The sequence below is a fragment of the Plecotus auritus genome (assembly GCF_963455305.1).
Source record: "Plecotus auritus genome assembly, chromosome: 7".
Classification (NCBI taxonomy): Eukaryota; Metazoa; Chordata; class Mammalia; order Chiroptera; family Vespertilionidae; genus Plecotus; species Plecotus auritus.
This window is the reverse complement of record NC_137774.1, coordinates 138,829,234-138,855,257: the sequence shown is the minus strand read 5'-3', so window position 1 is coordinate 138,855,257 and position 26,024 is coordinate 138,829,234. Positions and strand designations below refer to the sequence as shown.

General features: G+C 39.4%; 1 protein-coding gene across 1 annotated transcript in view; it reads right to left on the bottom strand.

The window, feature by feature from the left end:
- Positions 1-26,024, bottom strand: part of MRPS27 (mitochondrial ribosomal protein S27) — a 96,709-nt gene that overhangs the window by 70,333 nt on the left and 352 nt on the right. Inside the window, exons 2-4 of the mRNA XM_080682036.1 lie at positions 19,183-19,260; positions 5,549-5,619; positions 3,366-3,424 (exon numbers count right to left, since the gene is read on the bottom strand). Coding sequence (XP_080538162.1) covers positions 3,366-3,424; positions 5,549-5,619; positions 19,183-19,260 — 208 coding nt within the window. The remainder of the gene's footprint in view (positions 1-3,365; positions 3,425-5,548; positions 5,620-19,182; positions 19,261-26,024) is intronic.

Sequence of the window (26,024 nt, the reverse complement as noted above, 5' to 3'; positions counted from 1 at the left end):
CTGTTTCCATGCTTTATTTGTAAGTGGCAGGACAAAAGTTGATCATAGATCTGTGGGTCCCCCAGAGAACAGCACAGCCAAAACAGGGGTGATTAGATATTTATTCTCCTTCCTGCTGTCTAGTGAGCGACTTTTCTAACTCTCCTTAGAAGATCCCTGGGACTCTTACATGTTCAAGCCCCTGAACATTGAAACCTGTGTACTTGAGGAGAGTAGAAGGCTGAGTGTCTGTCCTGGGGTGACAGGATAACAAGCTGGCATTTGCCAGCAGTATCCTGAATTGTTGAAACATGGAGCTGCTTACCTGTGCACCTGATATACAACGGCAGAGGCTCAATCAGCTCTCCATGGATCACTCGAGGTTTCCAAACCTCTTTGGCTCTAATGCTCTTTACATAACCATTGTGGATACTTGATCACTGGAAGATGAGATGATGTAGCAGCTACACCCTGCATGCAGTGCCTGTCTCTACAGGCTGAGGCAGGGAAAGAGTTGAGCTAATGACAGAGGTAGCAGCCAAAAGTCCTGCTGTGGGCCTTCCCTTCAAGATGGTACTGCCTAGGGAATGAGAGATCCTCAAGGCAGATCAGCAAAAAGCTGTTAGTTGTAGGATTAGGAAAGTGCTTCTATATTTCCTCACCTAGACCTGTGATTTTAAGTTGACTCTGAGGTGTATAAAATCATCCCCTGTAGGGATGGATGTTGGCATCACAGCCATTGCACGCTGAAGACCCAACAGGTAGAAATACTTCAGGCCCTTGGTGTCTTCAGGATGAATACTCCTAATTCAATCAATGGAGATAAATCCCAAGAGTTCATAACTGTAACTTTATCTACATTTGGATACAACTTTATGGAGTTATACTTAGTCTCATATATGTATAACAACCATCTTAAGAAATCATAAAAATGTTTCTTTCTTAAAAAAATAAGCTGAGAAAGAGGGAATTTTCCTAGTAATGGAAGGGAAGAGAAAGAACAGAAATGAAAAAGTGATGTCATAGTTAGAACACTGTTTTAATTAAGCAAAGGATAGGATGACAAATTAAACAGTGGGTCAGATTTAAGATAGACAAAAGTCTTCTGTATGACCTATATGAAAAGAGGAAATAGAGATTTTATGAAACTTATTCAGACTCCAGGCCACCCAAAACTGGGGATCATGTGAAGATTTAATCATGGAAGATCTTAAAGGTAGGACAAATTTCTTAGTTAAACTTTAATGTATAAGGAGAGGAACAGGGTCACATTTATTCATCACTGCATGTCCAGCACTTTGGACAGAGGCTGGGCACCCACTAAGTGCTCAGTATATACTAGTTGAATGTTGAATCATTGAAATCAGTGATATGTTACAGACATACTTTGGGACATAAGAAAATTTGAGACATATTTCTTTTACGACTATGGCACTGTGTTCTATGGGGTGGATTTCTAATTGTTTCTATTTAGAAGTTGAAACTATTTTTTACATTTTGTCATAAGGAAAGCAAAAGGATGAGAACTGGGCAGATGCCGGCCAATACACCTTTACCATAGGCAAAAATAACTATCAAAGGAGACCCACAGGCCAAGAACCACTAAAGGAAGACAGAACTTGCTGTCCTCACAGCATTCATTTAAATTTATCTTTTTTCTTTTTAAATATATTTTTCATTGATTTCGAAGAGGAAGGGAGAAAGGGAGAGGGATAGAGAGACAGAAACATCAATGATGAGAGAGATGGAGCCCACAACCCGGGCATGTGCCCTGACCAGGAATCAAATTGGTGACCTACTGGTTCATAGGTTGACTCTCAATCACTGAGCCATGCCAGCTGGGCCATTTATGTTTATCTTAATGAAGGGTAGGAAGGCACTTGCAATTATGATTTCAGGACCTAAAATTTAAATTCAGGACATTGGTAAAGGCAATCGTAGATTTAAAATAAAGGTTTTTTATAGTATAGAATCTAACCTATATGAGATTTATATTTAAACTGAAAACACCAAAAAGGTGGTAGAATTCACCCAATTCAGAAAGAAAGAAAAAAAAAAGAAGAAGCCACATTACTATTTTTAAAAGCAAGTAAAAGAAAATTGAATACATGTTCTTGAAAGCTTTTAAAAATGCACCCAGATAAAAATAACTGAAACTTTCTTGATCAAAACAAAGGAAGATCAAATGGGAATTCTAATGTAATGCTTACTGGAAACACTTTAAATTTCAATCTGAGGCTATTTTTGAAACTCAGGAATTGGAACAAATCCTAAATCAGATTTTTAAAACCACAACCAGGAAACATTATAAAAAGTTAGTTGTAAGGTATCATTCTGACAGATATTTGATAGGTGGAACATCAACTATAAGAATAAGTCATAATTTATTTGGCTAATTATTTTTTTTAAAATATATTTTATTGATTTTTTACAAAGAGGAAGGGAGAGGGACAGAGTTAGAAACATCAATGAGAGAGAAACATCAATGAGAGAGAAACATCGATCAGCTGCCTCTTGCACACCCCCCACTGGGGATGTGCCCGCAACCAAAGGTACATGCCCTTGACCGGAATCCAACCTGGGACCCTTCAGTCCACAGGCCGACGCTCTATGCACTGAGCCAAACCGGTCAGGGCTTATTTGGCCAATTATTTAATGAGCTTTAGGTCATTCCCGTCTTCTGCTACTATAGATGGTGCTGCACTGAACAAGCTTCTTTGTACACATGCGTGAGTGTATCTGTATACAGTTCACAGTGCAGTTGCTTATAGCTGAGAGGAAGAATGAAGTTAACTGTGGTGATGTAGAAAAAAATTTCAAATATAGTATTAATTAATAGTAGAGGCCAAATAGTGCATATAGAGTATATTTCACTGTGATTAAAAAAAAGAGAAGAGATAAATATATAATTTTTCATCTCTCAGATTAAGAAAAAAAATCCCAAAGTGTGAAAATACTCCTAGTGGCCAAGTTGTAAAAACAGGCCTCTCATACACTGCCGGTGAGAATGTAAACAGATAAAACCTCCAAAGGAAACAATTTGGAAATAGCTATTGAAATTACAAATGTAAATACTTGTGAGGATTATGTGCAAAATTACATATGTATAAGGTAATTTTTGTTACATTATATAATATAAAAAGAGAGAAAGCGCTCAATCTAAAGATCCATTAATAGGGAAGTGGTTTAAATGATATAATCATAGTATAGAATATCATATAGATATAAAAAATGAAAAAGCTCTCTATCTACTGATAGGAAAAGATCTCCAAAACAGAAATGTAAACAGCAAGGTGTTGAACAGTATATATAATACATACCACCTTTTGTGTAAAAAAGAGGTGTGAAATAGGAAAGTGTATAGCCCAATGAAATGGAAAACTTACTTGTAAAGGTAATACTCTGCATGATCTATCTCTTCTCGAGATGAAATGTTGTCCACAAACTAAAAGGCAAAAATAGAAACCTTTGAATGAATATAAATTATGCCATATATTGGGCTTAATTCAAACACTGACCTTAAAAAAGATAAAACACTCATTTTATTGAAACCCCTCTGTGCTAATGCAATAAAAAAATACACCATGTCTTCTCTTTTTCTTTGTATAGAACTACCTTGACCAGAAAAACTAGGAATCAAACATGAACCTTGCTCAGAACAAGAGAACACTCCTCTTTATACTATACTATACTATACTATACTATACTATACTATACTATACTATACTATACTATACTATACTATACTATACCAGACTATTCTATACTATACTAATTTATAACTAGTCATTGCTATTTCCCTTTATCTTTAAACTCTAAGATTTCCTATGTTCTGAGCTCCAAATACATGGGAACGCATATCTGAAAGGTTAAAGACTCAATGGCTAAAAAAATATGCTCAAGAGATAAAAATCTAAATTTAGAGAACTCAATCTTGTAACCATTTTCTTATTCTGACTTAAGTTCTGCTATGGAACAGCCAATCAACAAAGTCTCCTTTTGAACCATAAAAATCTATGAGTATGCTCCTTAATTCTAAACTAAATAAGGAAACAGAAAGAGCTATTCCAAGGATAGATTCTACCCTAAAGTAGAGACTCAGAGGCAAAAGAGATGGAGTAGAAGATAACACATGTTGTGAATATAATTAAAACCTCAGAATGAGGGAGAGGAGAATAAAAAGGGGGAGAGTTTCTCAAAATGCCTCTGACTTGTGAATTTGATTTAGGAATCTCATTTAGGGGCGGATAAACTGGTGCAAACACAGGACCTGCAGTTGAGAGCTAGCTCTCCTGATTGCTTGCTGTATGGCATAAACAGATGGCATAGCTAGCCCCTCTGCAACTCAGGTGCTCCATCTGCATAAATAGAATAAAGGCACCTGCCTCCAAGGGTCTGCAGATCCAATAAGAAAATGCATGTGAAAGTTTTTAAAATTCTGCAGTGCTGCCTAAACAAATATCAGGTATTATGGCAACAGAGATTTTATCCTTCATGAACCAATGACCTCTCTGTTACCCTTTAATCTGAACATTATGAGTCTATAAACTTGTTATGACCTAGTTAAACTCTTCCCCTACTAAAAGGAGAATATCAAGAGACAAAAAGAAAGAACCCAGACTAAAAATAATGATAGTTTCTTTCCTTTTCCTCTTCTAGATTTAACAGTAACATTGAATTTTATGGTGCTATTAATTTCAACAAAGAGCTTTCACAACTAAAAGCTCATTTTAGCATCACATCAGCTCTGCGAGGAAAATACTATTGTCCTCAGATTGGAAATGAGGAAAATGAGAGGGGCCCAATTGCCCAATGTCACAGAGTTAATTCACGATAAAGACAAAATCAGTTATTATTTGAAAGAAAAGAACTTTGATGTCACAGAGAACTGGGTTTGAAGCCAAATTTTTCCACTTATGACCTGTGTGAATTTGAGAAATTTATCAACTTGAGTCTTGCATGTAAAATGGAGATAATAATGCTTCTCTCTTATGGCCCCTGTAAGAATTAATATATAAGATAATGTATGTTAAGAAACTAGTACAATAGATGGCATAGAAGGTGTTCAGTAATGGTTACTATCATTTACTATTCCTGGTTCCTAGCCTAGTATTATTCTCTCCTCCACTGCTCTGCAGCAGTTTAACATGGACATTAATATACATTCTTTTACAGACTTTCTCAGCTACCAAAAATACTTCCAATACTAACTAGTAAATACTATTCCTCTGATGGGTATATCAAACTAAAAAAAATCATGATATTATACAACAGAATACCATATCCTGGAAAAATAAATCAGATACATAACAATGATCACTGACATCAGAGTCTGATACATTTATTAGTTTTTATTTCAGTCAAAAAAATTTGCTATTTCACCATAAAATATCTATTAGTAACCACAAAAACATACCATACTATGGAAAAATATTTTCTATGAAAGATATTCTTTATTTACATAGCCTCATCCATATAAAAAGCCTTTCTTGATTTCTTCTGCCTTTGTTTTTGAAAAAAAAAAAAAATATATATATATATATAAATATATATATTTAAGTTTTCTTACCCGTGATATTGTTAAAGAACTAACAGGCAACTTTTTCTCGTATGTTTTATCCATTAAAGATGCCAGATCAGCTGTGAAGGCAACGAAGAAAAAAGAACCTGTTAAATATACATATTTCTTATGGAAAACCTAACAGATACAACTCCTGCCACATGGTTGCCATCGTTATGAAACCAGGATTAAAACAGATGCACTTTCTTGCTATTTTTAGAAATTAATTTTGTGTAAATTAAAGAGGATAAAAAATATTAGCAATGTTTAAAAATAATTTATGTAATTGCCGTAGGGTTATTTTAAAAATGATGGCATATATTTAGTTTTTTAAAAATGCATCAATAAAGTTGCTCTGAAAGGAGGCACAAGAAAGTGTTATAATTGACAGACTCCAGGGAAAGGAATAGATGGTAAGAGGCCAAGGGAAGAAGACTCTTGACTGTTTACATTTATTCCTTTTGCATTGTGAACCAGGTAAATATATTAGCTATTAAATTTTTTTAAATTGGAACTTATCAAATAACTTTTATACATTCCCTGAACAAATCAGAGAAGGTACCCTGGCTATACCTAATGATTTTCAGCCTGAATTACTCCTATTCCAGTTTCTTTTAGTAGAACATCCACACGGCTACTTGGTATTCCTGAGATTACACTGTTATTTCAGAGTCTAAAAATATCTGAAATCCTAGGCAACATAAATCTCCAAATTCATTATTTCATGTCTTCTCATACTTATAATAATGGGTCTTATTTTCCTGAGTATAAAACAGAAGCAATAAAAAGAGAACCTCATCCTCCCACCATCAAGTCACCAGGCTATCAGCATCTGTGCCCATTTACTCTGCCCCCACCCCTTTTTTTTACAAAGGGCAAACTTTATTAACCAAACAACAAACAAACAAAGAAAAAAATCCACACATCTCCCTCATCTCTCTTTCCTGCTACTTGTTTGCTCTGCTCCCCTCAGCAGCAAGACAACTGGAAAGAGTCATACCTGGTACAACTGTGACTACTTCCTTAATTCCAAGCTCTCTTGATCTCTCTCAAATCAGATTCTGGTTTCCATCATTCCACTAGCACCAATGACAACCTCCACATAGTTAAACCCAGTGGTTAATTCTTCATTCTCATCTTCTTACCTGACTGCTCATGAACATTTAATACAGTTGACCTTCATGAAAATACTCTTTTCTCTCTCTCTTGGGTTCCTTTGCAGGATCTCTGCCTCTTCTTGACTCCTAAATGTCTGAACAGTAGACTCTTCTCTTCACCACACACAGCCTTAATTATCATCTACAGATTACTGACTCCACACTTGTATGTTTACCTGATTCCTGCCTGTAACTCCAGACTTGTATTTCCAAGGTGACATCTCCATGAGAGTGTCTAATAGGTATCTAAACATTACATGTCCTCTTTATTCTGCAGCCTTCCACTCCAAACCTGCTTTCCCCCAAATCTTTCTCATCTCAGTAAATGACTACTACATTCACTGGCTTTCTCAAGCCAAAAATCTAGGTGACATTCTTGACCTCATTGTTTTAACCAACTGTCAGCAAATCTTATAGGCTCTAGATTTTTGATATATATATATTTCTTACCACTACCACTGCTAAGCCACCAATATCTCTCACCTCCTGACTACTCACCTTAACCTCCACACTTACAATTTAATCTCTACACAGCCTTTTAAAAGATAAATCACATCCCGTCATTCTCTTCCCTCAACCAACAGCATCCTATCACACTTAGACTAAAATCCAAAATATTTCCTATGACTTGCAAATGCCTACATAGCTGGTCTGTGTTCTTATCTATTTATTTTTCCTCTTTTTTACACTTACAGGTAAAATCCATGAAAGCAAGGCTTTAACTCATGACATATTCTCAGTCTGTAGAACATTTCCCTAAGAGGCACGCAATAAATACCTAAAAAATTAGTAAAAGAAAGGGAGTGAGAGGGAAGGAGGGCGAAAAGAATGGGAAGCAGAGAGGAAAGCAGAAAAAAGAAGTAACTGGATTTCCAAGGGTATTTTTGTTCTTTTTTTTTACTCCCTAGTGGAAGAAATCAGTATCAAGTAATAAGGAGACAGAGGTAAACAACTGACAAGTATTTGTTGAAGACCTAATGCAGTGCATTTAACCAATTTTTCCTCTGTTCTTTCCTGGAGGTAATGATCTCAATGATTCAGGAGCTTCTGGGGAAATCAACTTTGCAAATCGCCTAAACCTAGTATGATATAAAAGTAATTAGCTTTTCTCACGCCTGTCTTGAAAGGATCAACACCAGGTGATGAAAGAATGGTAAAGACACCCCCCTACACACACATAAGGATACCCCTAAAACCTCTTCGCACTAAGGCAAACTAATATTGTTACATCTACCTGCTCAGAATGATATTAAACAACACTCCCATGATACCAAATCGTTATAATCCCTTCGTATTAGAGGCCCTTGTGTTAAGATGACAGGCATTAAAACGAATTACCTCAAATTTAAACTTTAACTTTAAAAAAGCGGGATCAGGGTCTACTGGCCTAATTAAAATGGCCTCCATTTCCTTGTGGGTTTCACAGAGCTCACAATGTAGAACTGAACATTGGCTTCTGTAGTGTGGTAACTCAAGATTCTATTCTAACCCTTCACATCCAGACATCTTCAGCCAAGTGAAATCAGGGCAGGGGCCTCCAAAAGGGCAACAGCTGCAGGCCCAGCAACTGATGAATAACATTTGCATACTGCAAGTCAGAGAGAGGTTTGCTGCTAAATATAATATGGGACCAATCACCTCCTATGGCAGTGCTGGCGTGATGAATGAGGCAGAAAACTGCACAGAGCAGGGATGGCTAGGAAAGCTGGGCCGCTGCGGCCTGCAGAGGGCCAACACCACAGGCTTCTGGACTATGGGCTTCAATAGCCAAAAATCACACTTTATGTGTCACTGAGGGGCCAGCAGATGCTCAGATTTTGTTCAAAGGGATGTGCTAAAGAAGATGCTTTCTTGCCTGTCACTCAGCTTCTCAGGAAATATATAACAAAGACTATATGGAAAATGGATCTGAAAAATACTTCACTTAACAAAACTGTACAGATAATGTGGAAGTATGCCCAGAAAATGACATGTAAGCTAGTATAAAAATAACGTTCTGGTTTGAAGAAAACAATACCCTTGATGATCTGAGTACATACACATTGAGGACCCTATATTACTCCAAATAGAGGGGTGTACTGGTTCATAAAACCAGTTGAGGATTTGAATCATCTGAGGGGCTTTAAAACTTCAGATTCCTAACCTCACACCTAGAGGGTAATTCTAATTCTGTAGGTTTGAGGTGACATCAGAGGAATCCAAATTTTTAAACAAAGCCCCATGAGATTGTGATGCAGCTTCTTGGGACTAAAGTGGGTTATATTTGAAAACTACCATGGGGCGGGGGGGACACATAATAAGTCTTGATTGCTCCTTCTAAGCTTGAAGAATATATTAAACTGAATTTTATTTCTGGAATAAGGTGGACTAAATATCCTTTAAAATATTCCTCCTACTATAAAAACAAAATATTTCGAAAAGTTTTCAAACATGACTGAGCTTGGTTGCACAATACTGTACATGTTAAAGTGTTTTTCTTTATAGTATGTGAACACATCTCAATAAAGCTGTTATTAAAATACATGTGACTAAGCTTTCAAGAAGGTAGATGTAATTGTCAGAGGCCACAGGCAAGATGGGAGCACTCAACTTGAGTGTTTAAGGGAGCATTGATGGTAGCAGTCACCTGAGAGGATCTGCAGGTCCCCAGTGACACAGAGCTTTGGTTTTAATGGCTTATGGGGGACAGAGGACATAACCAAGGCCTTTATAAGAAGATAAACTGGTTCAGAGAGCCTCAGGTAAAGCCAGAACCAGCTAGGGCTACACTTGTAGTGAAAAGTTGAATTAATTAGAAAATAATGCACCATGCAAAGATAAACAGCAGGGATGCTGTCCTTGAGGATTCTAAACTACAGTCTGCCCTCACACCTCTAAGGCCCAAATTCGCACTCTTATGTTATACAAGATATACCAACCTGAGAACTTTGTTTAAAGTGGTCTAAAGAGTTGGTTTTACTGCATAAAATTCTAGAAAATGCAAACTAATCTGTAATGACAGAAAGCATATCAGTGATTACCTGGGAATTTAAGAAGGTGGGCAGAAGAGGCAGGAAAGAAGGACTGCAAAGGTGATAGGTGGTGGTGGGTAGGGGAACACAATGCTCATTATTTAGATTGTGGTGATGAGTTCATCGACATATACAAATGTACATATGTCAAAACTTAACAAATTGTACACTTTAAATATGTGCAGTTTATTTGTGTAAAGAATACCTCAACGAAGGTGTAAAAAAACCCCTGAAACTTGATGAGTAAATTAGAGCAGGTTAGACACAGGTGAGGTGAGAATTAGTAAACTGAAAGATCTAAAAGAAATTACACAGAATGCACAAAGATAGGTAAAGATGAAAAGTATAAAAGAGAAATAGAAAATAAGGCCTAAACTATTTAATTGAATTTCTAAAAGAAGTTAAATAAAGAGAATGGGGAGAAGTGATACATGATTAGATAACAGCTAAATAAATTTTAGAACTGATAAAAGACATAAGTTTTCAGATCCAAGAAACATATAAAATCTCAAATCAATTAACTAAAATTCCACCCACATCATAATACATTATAGTGAAACTGAAGAATAATGGGATTTTAAAAGTAGCCAGAAGAAAAAGGTAAGTTACTTACAAAGGAAAAACAATTACACCAATGTGTATTTTCTTAGTAGGAACAACAGAAGGCAGAATAATATGCTTAGGTGTAAATACTCTCAACAGAGATTCACAAACCTAGTAATCTTATCTTTTAAAATTAAGAGAGGAATAAGATGTTTTTAGACAAACAGAAACTGAGATAATTCATTAGCAACAAACATTTACAAAAGGAACTTTTTAGAATTTGTATTTTTTATAGAAGATAGAAAATGATCCTTTAAAAAAGACATGAGATGCTAGAATGGCAAGTAAATAAAACTGCTTCAATCAGAGGGAAAACTGACTATGCAAAATAGTAATGTTTTAAAGGATAAAACTTTAATATTAGACAATAACGTTTGGGGTGTGTGTGTGTGTATGTGTGAAAACGAGACTGAAAGAGGAGGAAGCACAGAAATCAGGCCACCTCTGGAACAGCCCAGCCAGCAGATAGTAAATATAGAACTTGGTAAATGAATAGATATCCAGAGATGCTAATATGGAACTGACAAAGTTAAGAAAGCAGGCTTCACAAAATCTCCATCAGGCTTCAAGAGCAGGATTTGAAAAATTACTGCAATAAGCCAAAGGTCTCCACAGCTGAAATGACACAGCAAAACTAAAGCTCAGCTAATGGAAGAAATGTCAGTAAGAGATGACTACAGTGCTCAGTTTTGAACTGAATGTAAATGTGTCAGTGGTATAAATTCACTTTGGATTTGGAAAGGGAGTTCCTAAAATAAATTAATTCATTTAAAAAAAACATAAAAAAGGTGTCCCTTACTTTATGATTACTTACTAGAATAAACTGGAAAATCAGAAATAAAAATATTTAAGTTAGTAGGGCTCAGGAATCCAATTCAATTTACCTGGGCCCTTGTTTCTAGCAGGGTGACCCAAGCAAACTCCATCTCATAGAACTTAGAGAGCTTCCCCATCATGCCTGTCCTACCTGAACTATATCCAGTTCCCCAAAATGGTTTTCTCTTATATCCAATTCACTGTGGATCCTAGTCTGTAATTTAAAAGCTGCTAACTGGCTAAAGCTAATAACTTTCACCCTGTACCTTCTCAACAGATCTGCATAGTTAATTTAGAGGAATTTAGAGGCAATGCTTTAATTCAGTGTTTATTTTAACCAAAAGAAAGCCCAGTACAAAAACAGTCTAAAACTGAAATCATCTGACTTGAGTTGGAAAGTCCAAGAACTCCTAAGGTTCTATAGACCCTAGTTGGAGAATTAAGGCCCTTTCCATAAAAATATCAACTGCAGATGGTTGGTGTGGCTCAGTGGTTTAGCGTCTACCTATGAATCAGGAAGTCACGGTATGATTCCCAGTCAGGGCACATGCCTGGATTGCGGGCTAGATCCTCATGCGGATCATGCAGGAGGCAGCCTACCAATGATTCTCTCTCATCAATGATGTTTCTATCTCTCTCTCTGAAATCAATAAAAATATATTTTAAAAATATATCAACCGCAATTGATTAAAATGTCTGAAATGCTTAAATCCATGAATTCATAATGAACAACAATATCTCACTGATTATCTTTGGAGGATGGTAAGGGGTCAACTCATTATTGAAAATTGTCTTTTCCATACACACTTTTTCTCAGAATAACTAAACTGTTGCTGAAATGAAATTCTTCTACAAAAGTTTCCTGGGTAATAAGTGAGGAAGAAATGATAAAGCTAAAATAGCAACATTTTGAAGCTCCTAATGAAATAATGGACCTAAGCGTTGATCGTGAATGGCCTTTAACATCACAGAGGGACAACCAAATGCTGTGTCTCCTGACAAAAGTAAACAACACTTCTTATGAAGTATTCATGCCAAAAGAAAAAAAACAACAACAGAAAGATCCTAGTCAAGCTTCCTTTTCTAATTTTCAGTTGTATAGGGCATACAGAAGGTAGGGGTAAGTAAATAAAATAAAACCACCAAAAGGATAAAAAACAGCAAATTCAGAATGTAGGAAACTCTATAGGACAAAAGGCCTATTTTCTTCAACAAATAAATTACAAGAAAGAGAGAAACTACAGATTAAAAGATATTTAAGAGATCTCTCAACACATTATAAATATGGACCTTATCTGGATCCCATTTCAACAAACTGTAAATTAAAAAGAAATTTATAAGATATTTGGGGAAATGTGAGCATTGATGGAATATATAATGATGTTAAGGAATTACTCATTTTTAGATATAAGAATGGTATTATAGCTATTTTAAAACAATCCTTATCTTTTAGGGTACATATCAAAATACATATAAAATGATCTGAAAGCAAGGATTTGATAAAAAGTAATCTGGTGATGGGGTAGAGGATTGATGAAATAAGACTGGCAGGGAATTGATAATTGCTGAAGCTGGGTGACAGTACACAGGGGTGATTATACTATTCTTTCTACTTTTGTTTGTTACTATTAAAAAAAGATTTTAAAAGCAAGAGAAGGGGGGGAACATAACCAATTGCATTGTACAGACCTTATGTGCATCTGGATTAAACCAAACCCCTAAAAAAAGTTATAAGAATACCAGGGAAGCCCTAGCTGGTTTGGGTCAATGGATAGAGCGTCAGCCTGTGGACTGAAAGGTCCCAGGTTCGATTCCGGCCAAGGGCATATGTCTGGGTTGCGGGCTCGATCCCCAGTGTGGGGCGTGCAAGAGGCAGCCAATCAATGATTCTCTCACATCATTGATGTTTCTATCTCTCTCTCCCTCTCCCTTCCTCTCTGAAATCAATAAAATATATTTTTTTAAAAAAAAGAATACCAGGGAAATGTGGACATTCACTGGATATTTCATATTTAAACAATTGTTAATATTTTAGGTGTGATAATGGGTATTAAAAATAACCTTGCCTATTAGAGGTATACAATAAAATATTTATGGCTGAAATACTACCTGGTATTTGTCTCAAAATAATCCAAAGGAACAGGATGGGGGAATGATAAGTAGAGATGAAGTAAAGATTGGCCGTGGCTGATAACTGTTGAAGTCAGATGATGGATAAAGGGGATCCTTATACCACTATACTTTTGTATATGTTTTAGATTTGCCATTAAAAAATTAAAAAAATTAACCTGTGTTAGAAGTCAGGATAATGGTTACTTTTGTAGAGAATGGGAGTGGCAATAAGAGCTTCTGGAGTGGTAGGAATGTTCCATCCTACACAGGTTTGTTCACTTTGTGATAACTCATCAATCTACACATTATGATTTGTGCACTTCTCAGCATATATTACACTGCAATCAAAAATTATTTTTAAAAAAGGCAAGAAATCCAGTGCTTCAATGCAAGGGAAGACTCCATGGTAGAACTGCAGGCACTACAGCAATCACTAAGAAAGCTATTTTTGAGCGGAAAGGCAATAGAATACTGCACGGCTCTAAGCAATGTCATAATATGGCCTGTTCATCTCTGAAGGGGAATAACAGCAGCTGCCTTAGCTGGCTGTGAGCATTAAATGGGATGATGCCTATGAAATGCCTTGCACAGAACCAGGCACACAGCTAGCAGTGAACAAAGATTGTCTTCTGATTTTTATCTGAGGACCTGCACTGCATGCATGGCCTGCTTGCCCCCTACACTGCAGTGCAGGTACACTCTACTAAACAGAACTGGTGTTAATCAAGACCTCCATGGTAATAAGCAACCCTCACACTGCGAGCTGCACAGATCTCCACAGCTCTCCCTCAAGACTAACAGAAAACCACTAATGGGGCTGAAGAGAGGCGGCACCCTAGCTGCATGCCTTTCCGAGAGAACCCAGAACGTCTCCTTCACAGTATTCGGCAGGAAGACGAAATCATTTTAGACAGATGGCAGACGCAGACGCAGCCGCAGCCACAGACGCAGACCCACACCTCTTCCCTCTCCCCCACGCCACTCCTTCCGATGTCCTCCAATGGGGACTCGCGGAGTATGCGTTCCTCCCCGCTCCCCCAATCAGCGAGTCCGCACCAGATCACCGCGCCCAATCACAGCCCTCCACATGCAGGAGGGCAGGCCTCCCACACACACGCTTGGAGAGGCTGCGGGCTACAGAAAGGCTCGGCCCAAAGGCGGGCTCCACAGGCTGCGCGGCTCTCCGAAGAGTCCGCACTGCCACCTACTGCCCGATCTTCCGCAGGCGGCAGGCCGCATAAAGCATCAATCACCCGCCCTGACCACAGGTGCCCTCGCTTCTCAGGACCAACATACTAACCCAAACACTCAAATACGAGTTAGGAGAAGCATGTAGTAATAGCACGTAGAAGCGAATGCTTGTTTTAATCACATTCTATTACACAGTAAGGAAAAGCATATTGTCTCAAATGCCTCTTTTCCTTCCCAGCCATTTGCGATTCAGTATCTCCCACCTTTTATATAGAGGTAAAATCAAGGGGCACAGGGACTTGTTCATTGCACATATTTCTGGAGCACCTGCTGCATGTCAGGGTCTTAGCTGGGGCAGGCATTACCATCCTCCCTAATTTACAAGTACAGGAACAGAGGTTAAGTGACAGTTTTGGAAAGCTGGAAGAGCTGGGGGTCACACCTAGATGTCTGTCTCCCAAATGCTGGCTCTTCACCACATCACACTGCATAGCCAAGTGTTGTAAGAAGATGGGGCGAGGGAAATTCTATTCTGACTGGGTAGGATTCAGGATGTACAAAGGGTATTCTAGGCTAGGTGGTGTTCAGTATATGGTAGCTGGTACTGCATTCCCAAGTATACTCTCTTAACAGACAAGGAGACAATTATCCCCATATACTTATTTGTTGCAGATTATTATGTTCATTTTTTGGCAAAAAGTTTTTACTTATTCAGGAATCCATGAAAACATTCCCCTAGATTTGTCTCAGAATAACTGACTATACCCCACATCTAGGTGCCAAATATAGTAGACTCATTTACTAATCTTCCCTTCATATCTAAGAAAGTGTTAGCAATAGCTTTCCTGAAATTCTTCGTTCTCTTCTCTGTACTTCCATAGTCCTTTTCTTTTAATTCACATATAGGACATCAGAACAAGTTTTGCAATATAATTGAGTCCATGTCAAGTTTCATCACTACAACAGTGGTTTCCAAAAGGAGTATTATTAGCCCTAGAGGGCATTTTAGAATATATGGGGGTCTTTTTTTTTTTTTACTGTCAGAATGACAGCCAGGCATTACTGGCACTTAATGGGCAGAATAACAGAAAGTTAGATAACCTACAATGCTGAGACTGTCCAATACATCAAAAACATCATCCTTTTTGGGAGCCAGAGTTTTCAGTATAGGAAGGAGATACAGATATGGACTAGAGGAAGGCAAGGAAGAACCCTATGGGAATATACTGGAATTGGAAGTATTAGTATGAACTCATTATTTTAAAAATATATATATGTGTGTATATATATATATATATATATATATATATATATATATATATATGCATGCATGGATGTGCACATCTGTATGATTATGAGTTTACTAGAGGCCCTGTGCATGAAATTCATGCACGGCGGGGGGTGTCCCCTAAGCCCAGCCTGCGCCCTCTCGCAGTCTGGGAGCCCTCGGGGGATGTCCGACTGCCACAGAGGCAGAAGAGGTTCCTGCCACTGCCGCTGCGCTCACCAGCAGTGAACTCAGCTTCTGGCTGAACTGCGCTCCCGCTATGGGAGCGCACTGACCACCAGGGGGCAGCTCCTGCGTTGAGTGGGATCAGGACAAAACCGGCTCTCCAACATCCCCCGAGGGGTCCCAGATTGTGAGAAGGCACAGGCCAGGCCAAGGGACCCCACAGTGCACAATTGGGGCCGGGGAGGGATACAGGGAGGGACGCAGGAGGTTGGCCAGCTGGGGAGTGACCGTGGCAGAGCTCCAGGGCATGTCTGGCCCATCTCACTCAGTCCCAATCGGCTGGACCCCAGCAGCAAGCTAACCTACAGTCAGAGCATCTGCCCCCTGGTGGTCAGTGCACATCATAGTGAGTGGTTGAGCAGCCTTAGCATATCATTAGCATATTACGCTTTGATTGGTTGAATGGATGACTGGACACTTAGCATATTAGGCTTTTATTGTATAGGGTGTATACATATTTTCCACTGAATGGGCCAAGAAGCAAAAACTCCACAATGACAAGAGGACATCTAATATGCAGATCTTGGCTTCTAATACCATTCCCTTTAAAAGGAACCAGGATGCCTTGGAGAAAGAGTTGATACCCGGGCCAGAGCAGGAAAGGTACAAGATGAGCTTAGAACATTGAGAGTCAGCTTGAAAGGGCTCCTACTAGCCAAATCTGGGACAAGAACGGTAATGAATCATTAAAAAGAAAAACAAGAGAAATCCACAATCCAGAAGATCATATTGATAATGAACAGATAAATATAATTCAAAGGAAGAAATGGGAAAGTAGGGAGGGCTCATGCTCACAGTAGAATACTGAGTACTGACTAGTAAATGTGCAAGTATTACTGGAGTTGGAAAACCATCATTTTGCAATTGTTGTAGTAAAGACTGATTCAGGCAAGATGCCTCAATAGATGCTAAATCTAGGGGGAAACCTTTTCTAAACATGATATTTGCATATTAAAATATCTCTCCACAGATTGCCTATTAGTCATAACGGAGAAAAATCGTAACTCTCCAGTGGGGAAATAAGACACACTTGACTAGGTGATCAAAATTAACACTGCCAGTGAAGGCAGATCGACAACAGGTATCTCTAGATGTGCCCTGAGAAGGACAAAATAACACTGACAATATTCTGACTGGGAAAGCATATCTTGAATCTAATCATAAGGAAACCTCAGACAAACCCAAAAAGAAGAATATCCTATTTAAAAAAGGGACTGGTTTCTTTAAAAATGTCAGGTCATATACGCTAAAGCATTCAGGATAAAGAGCTATAATATACGCAAAGAAACTCTTCAAAAAGTAAAAAAAAAAAAAAAAAAAAAAAAAAAAAAAAAGTGCATACAGAGAATGAGAAAGCAAAAACAAATGGGTCAAAATGGTGACAATATGTAAATCTGGGCTAAGGGTCAGATGCTCTTTGTATTATTCTTATGATTTTTTTGTAAATTTCAAATTATTTCCATATAAAAAGTTAAAAATATTCGATCCACATATTATGTATGACATGGCAGACATCCACACTATTAAAAATACCTGTCTATAATTAACAAAACTCCATTTTATATATAAAAACAAAGCACTTTGGGGGGCATAATTTGAAAATAAGCTGAATTTTCCATAAATGCAACTACTAGATAAATTGAGGAAAGACAGCACTTTGATTCATTCAGAACTTTACCAAGAATTGTTCACCATTTTGTGAATAAAGCTGTCAGCACCTATGATAATGCTATGATACCAAATGGTATTTGACTTTGCTAACACACCACATCTGTATCCATCTGCATTTCTGTCTGTGGTTCACAGTGATTCTACATTTCAGTGCAAACATGTAGTTACTAATCTTCAGATTCTCCACAGCTCTGTTTTGGCTGGCTCCTGCCCATACATCCAATGCCAGGTCTCACAAATCAACTCTTGCTCTCCAAGGTAGACGATATAGCTAGCTATAAAAGAATCCTGCCTGCTCAAATTATGGGAAGAACCCATAAACACAGAAAGACTTTCTTCTTATTTAACATAAGCCAAAAAAAAAAAAAAGAGAGAGAGAGAGAGAAAGAAATTTTTGGGAAAATATTAGATCAGCACTGGAACTGATCCACAAATTACATTATCCCCATAAAACTATCACCAATCATCTGATGTTATCACAATGATGTTATCTATAAAATATATTATATATATGTAGCATGTACATTTCTATAAAATGATCATAGGGTCAGTGGTTTCTTTAGGCTTTGTTATTTTATAAAAGAAGGGCTGCTATTAGTGTAATATAACATAGGGAACAGGAGCCTATAATGAGGCGCCTACTGCCTGAGAAGTGTTACCCAACTATTTTCCTTAAATGGTTTATATGAGATTATAACACTGCTTTCAAATCTATCTGTCACCTGGCAATGAAATAGAGGAGGGTAAAAAAGCTGTCTGAAGACCACAAGTTAAGAAATGACGATAAAAAGATGAAAGAGTATTAGCAGGTTTGGCTCAGTGGATAGAGCGTCGGGTCCTGGGTCTGATTCTGGTCAAGGGCATATGCTGGGGTTGCAGGCTTGATCCCCAGTGTGGGGCATGCAGGAGGCAGCCAATCAATTTCTCTCTCACTATTGATGTTTCTATCTCTCTCTCCCTCTCCCTTGCTCTCTGAAATCAATAAAAATATATTTTAAAAAAATAAAATATAAAACAAATTTTTCTTTGCAGGTAACATATAACAGAGGCTGCAGAGCAACTAACTAACTATACAATAAAAATGGACAAAAACAAAAAAGAATTGTTTACATAACTTAGGAAGACCATTCATCAAGGCAAAAAAGAAATAGCAGGATAAGCCCTAGCTGGTTTGGCTCAGTGGATAGAGCGTCGGCCTGTGGACTAAAGGGTCCCAGGTTCGATTCCGGTCAAGGGCATGTACCTGGGTTGCGGGCACATCCCCAGTAGGGGGCGTGCAGAAGGTAGCTGATCGATGTCTCTCTCTCATCGATGTTTCTAACTTTCTATCCCTCTCTCTTCCTCTCTGTAAAAAATCAATAAAATATATATTTAAAAAAAAAAAAAAAAGAAATAGCAGGATAACAAAAATGATTTTGCCATGTGTGAAACAAAAGTCTAATTCTTCTTAAAAGCTAAAATGTACTTATCTGAATTGGGTTATTATAAAAGCATCATTTCATAATACATAATATGAATATATTATCATAAACATATGGAGTGACTGAAAAATGACACACAGGTACCTACCAAGGTGAAAATCTTCTTTTTCTCTTGCTTCCCATTTCTCGCTGTCCACGTATGCTGCAGAAAGCAGACATCGTTTACCTGAGGAAAAAAGACAATTATCTCAACATTCATGGTTTCACAACAGGTTCAGTTTATATGCCTGTTTCGTTAAACATATCTTTGTAATATGTTCAATTTACTAGATTTAAAGATTCTAACATGATACTGTAACCAACATTGCACAGTTAACAATTCAGTTCCTGACAAAATGCACTCAACCTCTAACAAGTATAAGATACAGAAAACTAAAAAAAACAAAACAGAAAACTGAAAATTTATACAGTAATGTTATGGGTAGAAATGCTGGTAATTTTGTTCCTATAACTTTAGGACTAGGAACCATTTGTTTTCATTAAATTATAGCCGGGGTAAGCCCTAGAACCCTTTGGAACTGAAAACATTTGCTGAACTGTTGCTTAACTCATTAATCGAATGCCTCATAATCATTAGTTGGTCCTCAAAACATTGCCATGTGACTTAGATCGGCATATTTACCCTTATTTCACATAAAGCAAACAATAATATCTTATCCAGTAAACCAGCACCCTAGTGGTAAATAAGAGAAACCAATAAGCCAAATTTCAGGTAACTCACAAACTGGCATAGCTGTATTCCCATTACCTAGCGCAAGGACTGGCATATGGCAATGCTTAACAAATGAGCTCAAATGAAAACCTTTTGTGCTTCAAAGGACACTATCCAGAAAGTGAAAGGAAAACTCACAGAATGAGAAAATATTTGCAAATCATTTATCTGGTAAGGGATTTGTGTCCTGAATATATAAATAATTCTTACTACTCAAAATTTCAAAAGACAAATAACCCAACTGAAAATGGACAAAGGATTTGAACAAATATTTCTAAAACAGGAAAAGTATGCACACACACACAAACATATATACATACATGCAAATGGCTAGCAAGTACATGAAAAGATGTTTAGTATCATTTGCTATTAGGGAAATGCAAAATACATTGAAATTCCACTTCACACCCACTAAAGTGACTATAATAAAAAAGACAGATAGTAACAGTTGTTGATATAAATGTAGAAAAACTGGAACCTTTTACATTTCATGTGAAAATGTAAAGTAGTGCAGCCACTTTGGAAAAGTTAGTCATTTCCTTAAAACATAAACATGAAGTTACCATATAACCCAGCAATTCCACTCCTAGGTATACACCCAAGAGTGTTTCCACACAAAAATTTGTTTTTTTTAATTTAATAATCTTTATTGTTCAGATTATTACAATTGTTTCTCCTCCCCACTCCCCCCCCCCATAGCTCCCCTCTACCCGGTTCATACCCCACCCTCTGCCCTTACCCCCACTGTCCTCATCCATAGATGTACGATTTTTGTCCAGTCTCTTCCTGCACCCCCCATACCCTTTCCCCCTGAGAATTATCAGTCCACTCCCTTTCTATGCCCCTGATTCTATTATATTCACCAGATTATTCTGTTCATCAGATTTTTAATTCACTTGATTTTTAGGTTTACTTGTTGATAGATATGTATTTGTTGTTCATAATTTTTATCTTTACTTTCCCCTTCCCCTTCCCCTTCCCCTTCCCCTTCCCCTTCTCCTTCTTAAAGAATACCTTTCAGCATTTCATATAATACTGGTTTGGTGGTGATGAACTCCTTTAGCTTTTTCTTATCTGTGAAGCTCTTTATCTGACCTTCCATTCTGAATGATAACTTTGCTGGGTAGAGTAATCTTGGTTGTAGGTTCTTGCTATTCATCACTTTGAATATTTCTTGCCACTCCCTTCTGGCCTGCATAGTTTCTGTTGAGAAATCAGCTGACAGTCGTATGGGTGCTCCCTTGTAGGTAATTAACTGTTTTTCTCTTGCTCCTTTTAATATTCTTGCTTTGTCTTTTGCTCTTGGCATTTTAATTATGATGTGTCTTGGTGTGGTCCTCTTTGGATTCCTTTTGTTTGGGGTTCTCTGCGCTTCCTGTACTTGTAAGTCTTTTTCTTTCACCAGGTAGGGGAAGTTTTCAGTCATTATTTCTTCAAATAGGTTTTCAGTATCTTGCTCTCTCTCTTCTTCTGGCACCCCCATAATTCAGATGTTGGTACGCTTGAAGTTGTCCTAGAGGCTTCTTACACTATCTTCAACTTTTTGGATTCTTTTTTCTTTTTGCTTTTCTGGTTGAGTGTTTTTTGCTTCTTTGTATTTCAAATCTTTGACTTGATTCTTGCGTTCCTCTAGTCTGCTGTTGGGTCTCTGTATAATATTTTTTATTTCAGTGAGTGTATTTTTAATTACTAGTTGGTCCTTATATCTTCAAGAGTCTCGCTAAATTTATCAGCCTTTTCTAGGATATTCTTGAAAAGCCTTATAACCGTGGTTTTGAATTCTATATCCAGTCATTTGTTTTCCTCCATTTCTTTTGTTTGTGATCTGCTTCTTTGTCTCCGCATTATCGCTGCTTCCCTGAGTTGGTAGGGTAGCTTTGTGTGCTAGGTTTCCTATATGGCCCAGTGGGTCGGCCTCCTCAGTTAACCTGAGGTGGACACTCTTGGTGCACCCCTTTTCCACACAAAAATTTGTATAAAAATGTTCACAGCAGTATCCTATCTAATAAAAGAGTAATATGCAAATTGACCATACCTCTGCTACACCCACAAGCCACGCCCACCAGCCAATCAGGAGCGAGTATGCAAATTAACCCAACCAAGATGGCTGCAGCCACAGAGCAAACAGGAGGCTTGGGTTTCCCTGGAGATGGAGGAAGCCAAGCTTCCTGCACACCCTGGCCAGCCCAGGCCTCTGCTCAAGGCTACAAAGTTTCAATTGTAGAAGATAAATATATCCCAGATACCAGGGCCTCCACTTGGGTCACCGGGGGGCGTGGCTGGCCTGCAAACCACCACAGGCCCCTCACCCAGGCCGCCCCACACCCCAAGGGAACCCCCACCCTGATCCAGGACACCCTTCAGGGCAAACCAGCTGGCTCCCACCCGTGCAGCAGGCCTCTATCCTATCTAATAGAAGAGTAATATGCAAATTGACCATCACTCCAACACACAAGATGGCTGCCCCCATGTGGACACAAGATGGCCACCACAAGATGGCCAGCAGGGGAGGGCAGTTGGGAGGGATCAGGCCTGCAAGGGAGGGCAGTTAGGGGCGATCAAGCCTGTAGGGGAGGGCAGTTACGGGTGACCAGGCCGGCAGAGGAGGGAAGTTGTGGGCAACTGGGCCTGCAGGGAAGGGCAGTTGAGGGGGGACCCAGGCCTGCAGGGGAGAGCAGTTGGGGGGGATCAGGCCTGCAGGGGAAGGCAGTTAGGGGTGACCAGGCTAGCAGGGGAGGGCAGTTAGGGACAATCAGGCTGGCAGGGGAGCAGTTAGGCATCAATCAGGCTGGCAGGGGAGTGGTTAGGGGATGATCAGGCTGGCAGGCAGAAGAGGTTAGGGGCAATCAGGAAGGCAGGCAGGTGAGCAGTTGGGAGCCAGCAATCCTGGATTGTGAAAGGGATGTCCGACTGCCCGTTTAGGCCCAATCCCAATAGGATCGGGCCTAAATGGGCAGTCGGACATCCCTTGAGGGGTCCCAGTTTGGAGAGGGAGCAGGCTGGGCTGAGGGACACCCACCCTCTGTGCACGAATTTCATGCACCGGGCCTCTAGTTATTCATAATAGCCCAAAAGTGGAACCAATGCAAATATATTGAATAGATACATAAAATGGTGGTGTATTCTTATAATGGGACTAGAGGCCCGGTGCACGAAATTTGTGCACAGGGGTCCCTCAACCCAACCTGCACCCTCTACAACCCAGGAGCTCTCAGGGGATGTCCTACTGATGGCTTAGGCCCATTCCCTGTGGTTCTCTGCTCTCTGTGGGGCCTGGGGGTTTCGCTGCAGCCATGGAGATGAAGCCCCCATGCCCTGCTGTCCACTCTCTGCCTGCCACCGCCATGCGCCATGCGAAGGAAGCCCCAATGCCCTGCAGTGTGCTCTGTCTGCCAGGCCTGGGGGCTTCGCCGACACCGACACACTAAGGAAGCCCCCATGCCCTGTTGTCCCCGCTCTGTGTGCGGGGCCTGGGGGTGTTCCCGTCGCCACCTTGCTAAGGAAGCCCCCAAGCCCTGCTGTCTGTGCTCTGTCTGCTGGGCCTGGGGCTTCCCCGCTGCCTCTGCGCTAAGGAAGCCCCCAAGCCCTGCTGTCTGGGCTCTGTCTGCCATGTCTGGGGACTTCCCCGCCACTGCCGCGCTAAGGAAGCCCCCAAGCCCTGCTGTCTGTGCTCTGTCTGCTGGGCCTGGGGCTTCCCCGCTGCCACGCTAAGGAAGCCCCCAAGCCCTGTTGTCTGGGCTCTGTCTGCCGTGTCTGGGGGCGGATCCAGCCTCGCTGCTTGGTCCCCGCAAATCCTGGCGGGGCTGACAGGCCCAGACACTGCAGCAGCGGTGGAGTGGGGAGGCTGGATCCACCCCCTCCGGCGGCGGATCCAGCCTCGCTGCTCCGGCAGACAGGCCCGGACACTCCAGCAGCGGGGCTGAGGGGACTGGGCACCGTCATCTTGTGGCTATGGGGGCCGCCATTTTGTCGCTGAGTGACAGTTAATTTGCATATTACTCTTTTATTAGATAGGATATTATTTGGCAATAAAAAAAGAAATGAAGTAGATACATGCCTACACCATGGATGGATCTATACAACATAATGCTAAGTGAAAAAGAAGCCAGTCACAAAAGACCAAATATTATATAATTACATTTATAGGAAAAGTCCATAATAGACAAATCTATAGAGACAGAAAGCAGATTAGTGGTTGCCTAGATTTGGAGGGTTAGGGGTCAGGAAAACTTCAGGGAAGTTGGGGAGTAACTTATTAAGTTTGTTTTTGTTTTGTATTTTGAGGTGGTGAAAATGTCCTAAATTGATTGCGATGATGAAGAGGGTGTTAGGGCCTTAGAGTGATGTGTGAAGGATATAAGGAGTGACATAAGGACTTGACTTGCCATTGCTCACTTTGAAGATATTTGAGAAAGGGACCATCAGCCAAGGAATGCAGATGGTTTTTTAAAAGACAGAAAAGGCATGGAAGCAGATTCTACATCCCTTTCAACACTGGTTTTAACACAGCAAGACCCCGTATCAGACTTTTGACCTACAGAACTGTAATATAATAAATCTGCATTGTTCTAAGCCACCAAATTTGTGGTAATTTGGTAACTTGCTTATCCTTCAGCCAGTCAATTTTTAACACAACCATTCTCTAACTTAACTATCCACTATAAGAAGAAGTATTTTTCCATTTAATTCTGAAAAAAACAAAACTCCAAGGACCAGAATTTCAAAGTTTAGAGAACATGGAGGGGCTCTATAACACACCTTAAGAAAGATAGACATTCCATTTTCTGTAAGCCTTTAAAGCAGGATGTTCATCTTTCTGAGATGCTTTATAAATGACACCATTTAAAGTTCTTTCCATCTCTGTATAGTAGTTGGAAGGTCTATATATTAACATTGGAATCAAAGAATTTCTATAAAGTTAGACAGAACAATATATTTGTTTTGAGTTTGTACAAAGACTATTTTTCCTCTCTTATCCTGTAATGGTTCAAGATGTTTTGATGACTTAAAGTCAGGCTCTTTATCAGCATTTTCAAATCTGGGGTGTTCTATAATGCACTATCCTACTTATTTATATTACTTGCCTACAGCATTCATTTCCTAATGTCAAGACTCCTTTCATCTCTGGCCTAACCCAGTGCTTGTTTAATATAACGTCCTGTAATGATGGAAATGTTCAATTCTCAGCTGTTCCATACAGTAGTAACTGGCCACAGGTGTCTAGTGACACTTAAACTGTAGCTAGTGTGACTAAGAAAATGAACTTTAAATTTTATTTTCACTTATTTGAATAGCCATATGCAGCTAGTAGCTACCACAATGGAATAGCACAGGTGTATAACCTACTGCAAGTTCACCAGTTCAAACTAACACCAAAATGCTAACTGGAAATTCTCTCCCTTATCTAATCGCCATTCCCTTGTTAGAATGAATGGTTGTCCCCAAACATTCTAAGCAAGCACAATACCCTCCCTAATAGACCATCTAAGGTCTTGCTTACATCGAAACATTAACAAACATAACTAAAAATGCTTGTAAATAGCTACAACAGCTTGAGATGCCAGGCACTGTGCATACCACTGTACCAAATGTGTGGCATTACATATTTTTACCAGCTAGGTCAACCGGTTCATCTTCAGAAAACTTGCGGTGGCCAACTTTGTGATCTCACGTTGATATTTAATGGCTGTTCTGAACAAGTGTGAGTAGAGGTGTATGTGTTGCTTTTCTACAGGGGCTAGAGGAGGAATGTTGGAAAGAGGAGATAATAGACACTGAAACATCCATTGGGAATATTTTAACCATATAATCATATACCCTTCTCAGGATTTAGCTTCTGAAAATGTTAAATATTTTCTCCAATGTCTTTATCAGCAGATCCATTAAAGAGGTTTTGAGTGGGCTGCCATCCACTCAGATACCGAAGTGCTTTAGAAGTAACGATTAGCATTCATTGTCTAAAGGTAGAAGACTAGCCAAGGAAGGTCAATAAAAAATTGTGTCCAAGGTCATCCGGTAAAGTGAGATGAGGACGCTGAAAACCTCTCCCACAAACTGAAGACCAGGGGTTCTGGCCAACGTGAGGCGGTGAAGGGAACGCTAGGACGCCCCTCCAAGGAAACCTCAGCAGGGAGACAATGTTCATAGCCCCAGGGGTGGACACCTCTGGGCTTTGCAGGTGCAGCAGGAGGCAATCCCCCTAACACAAACCCAGCAAG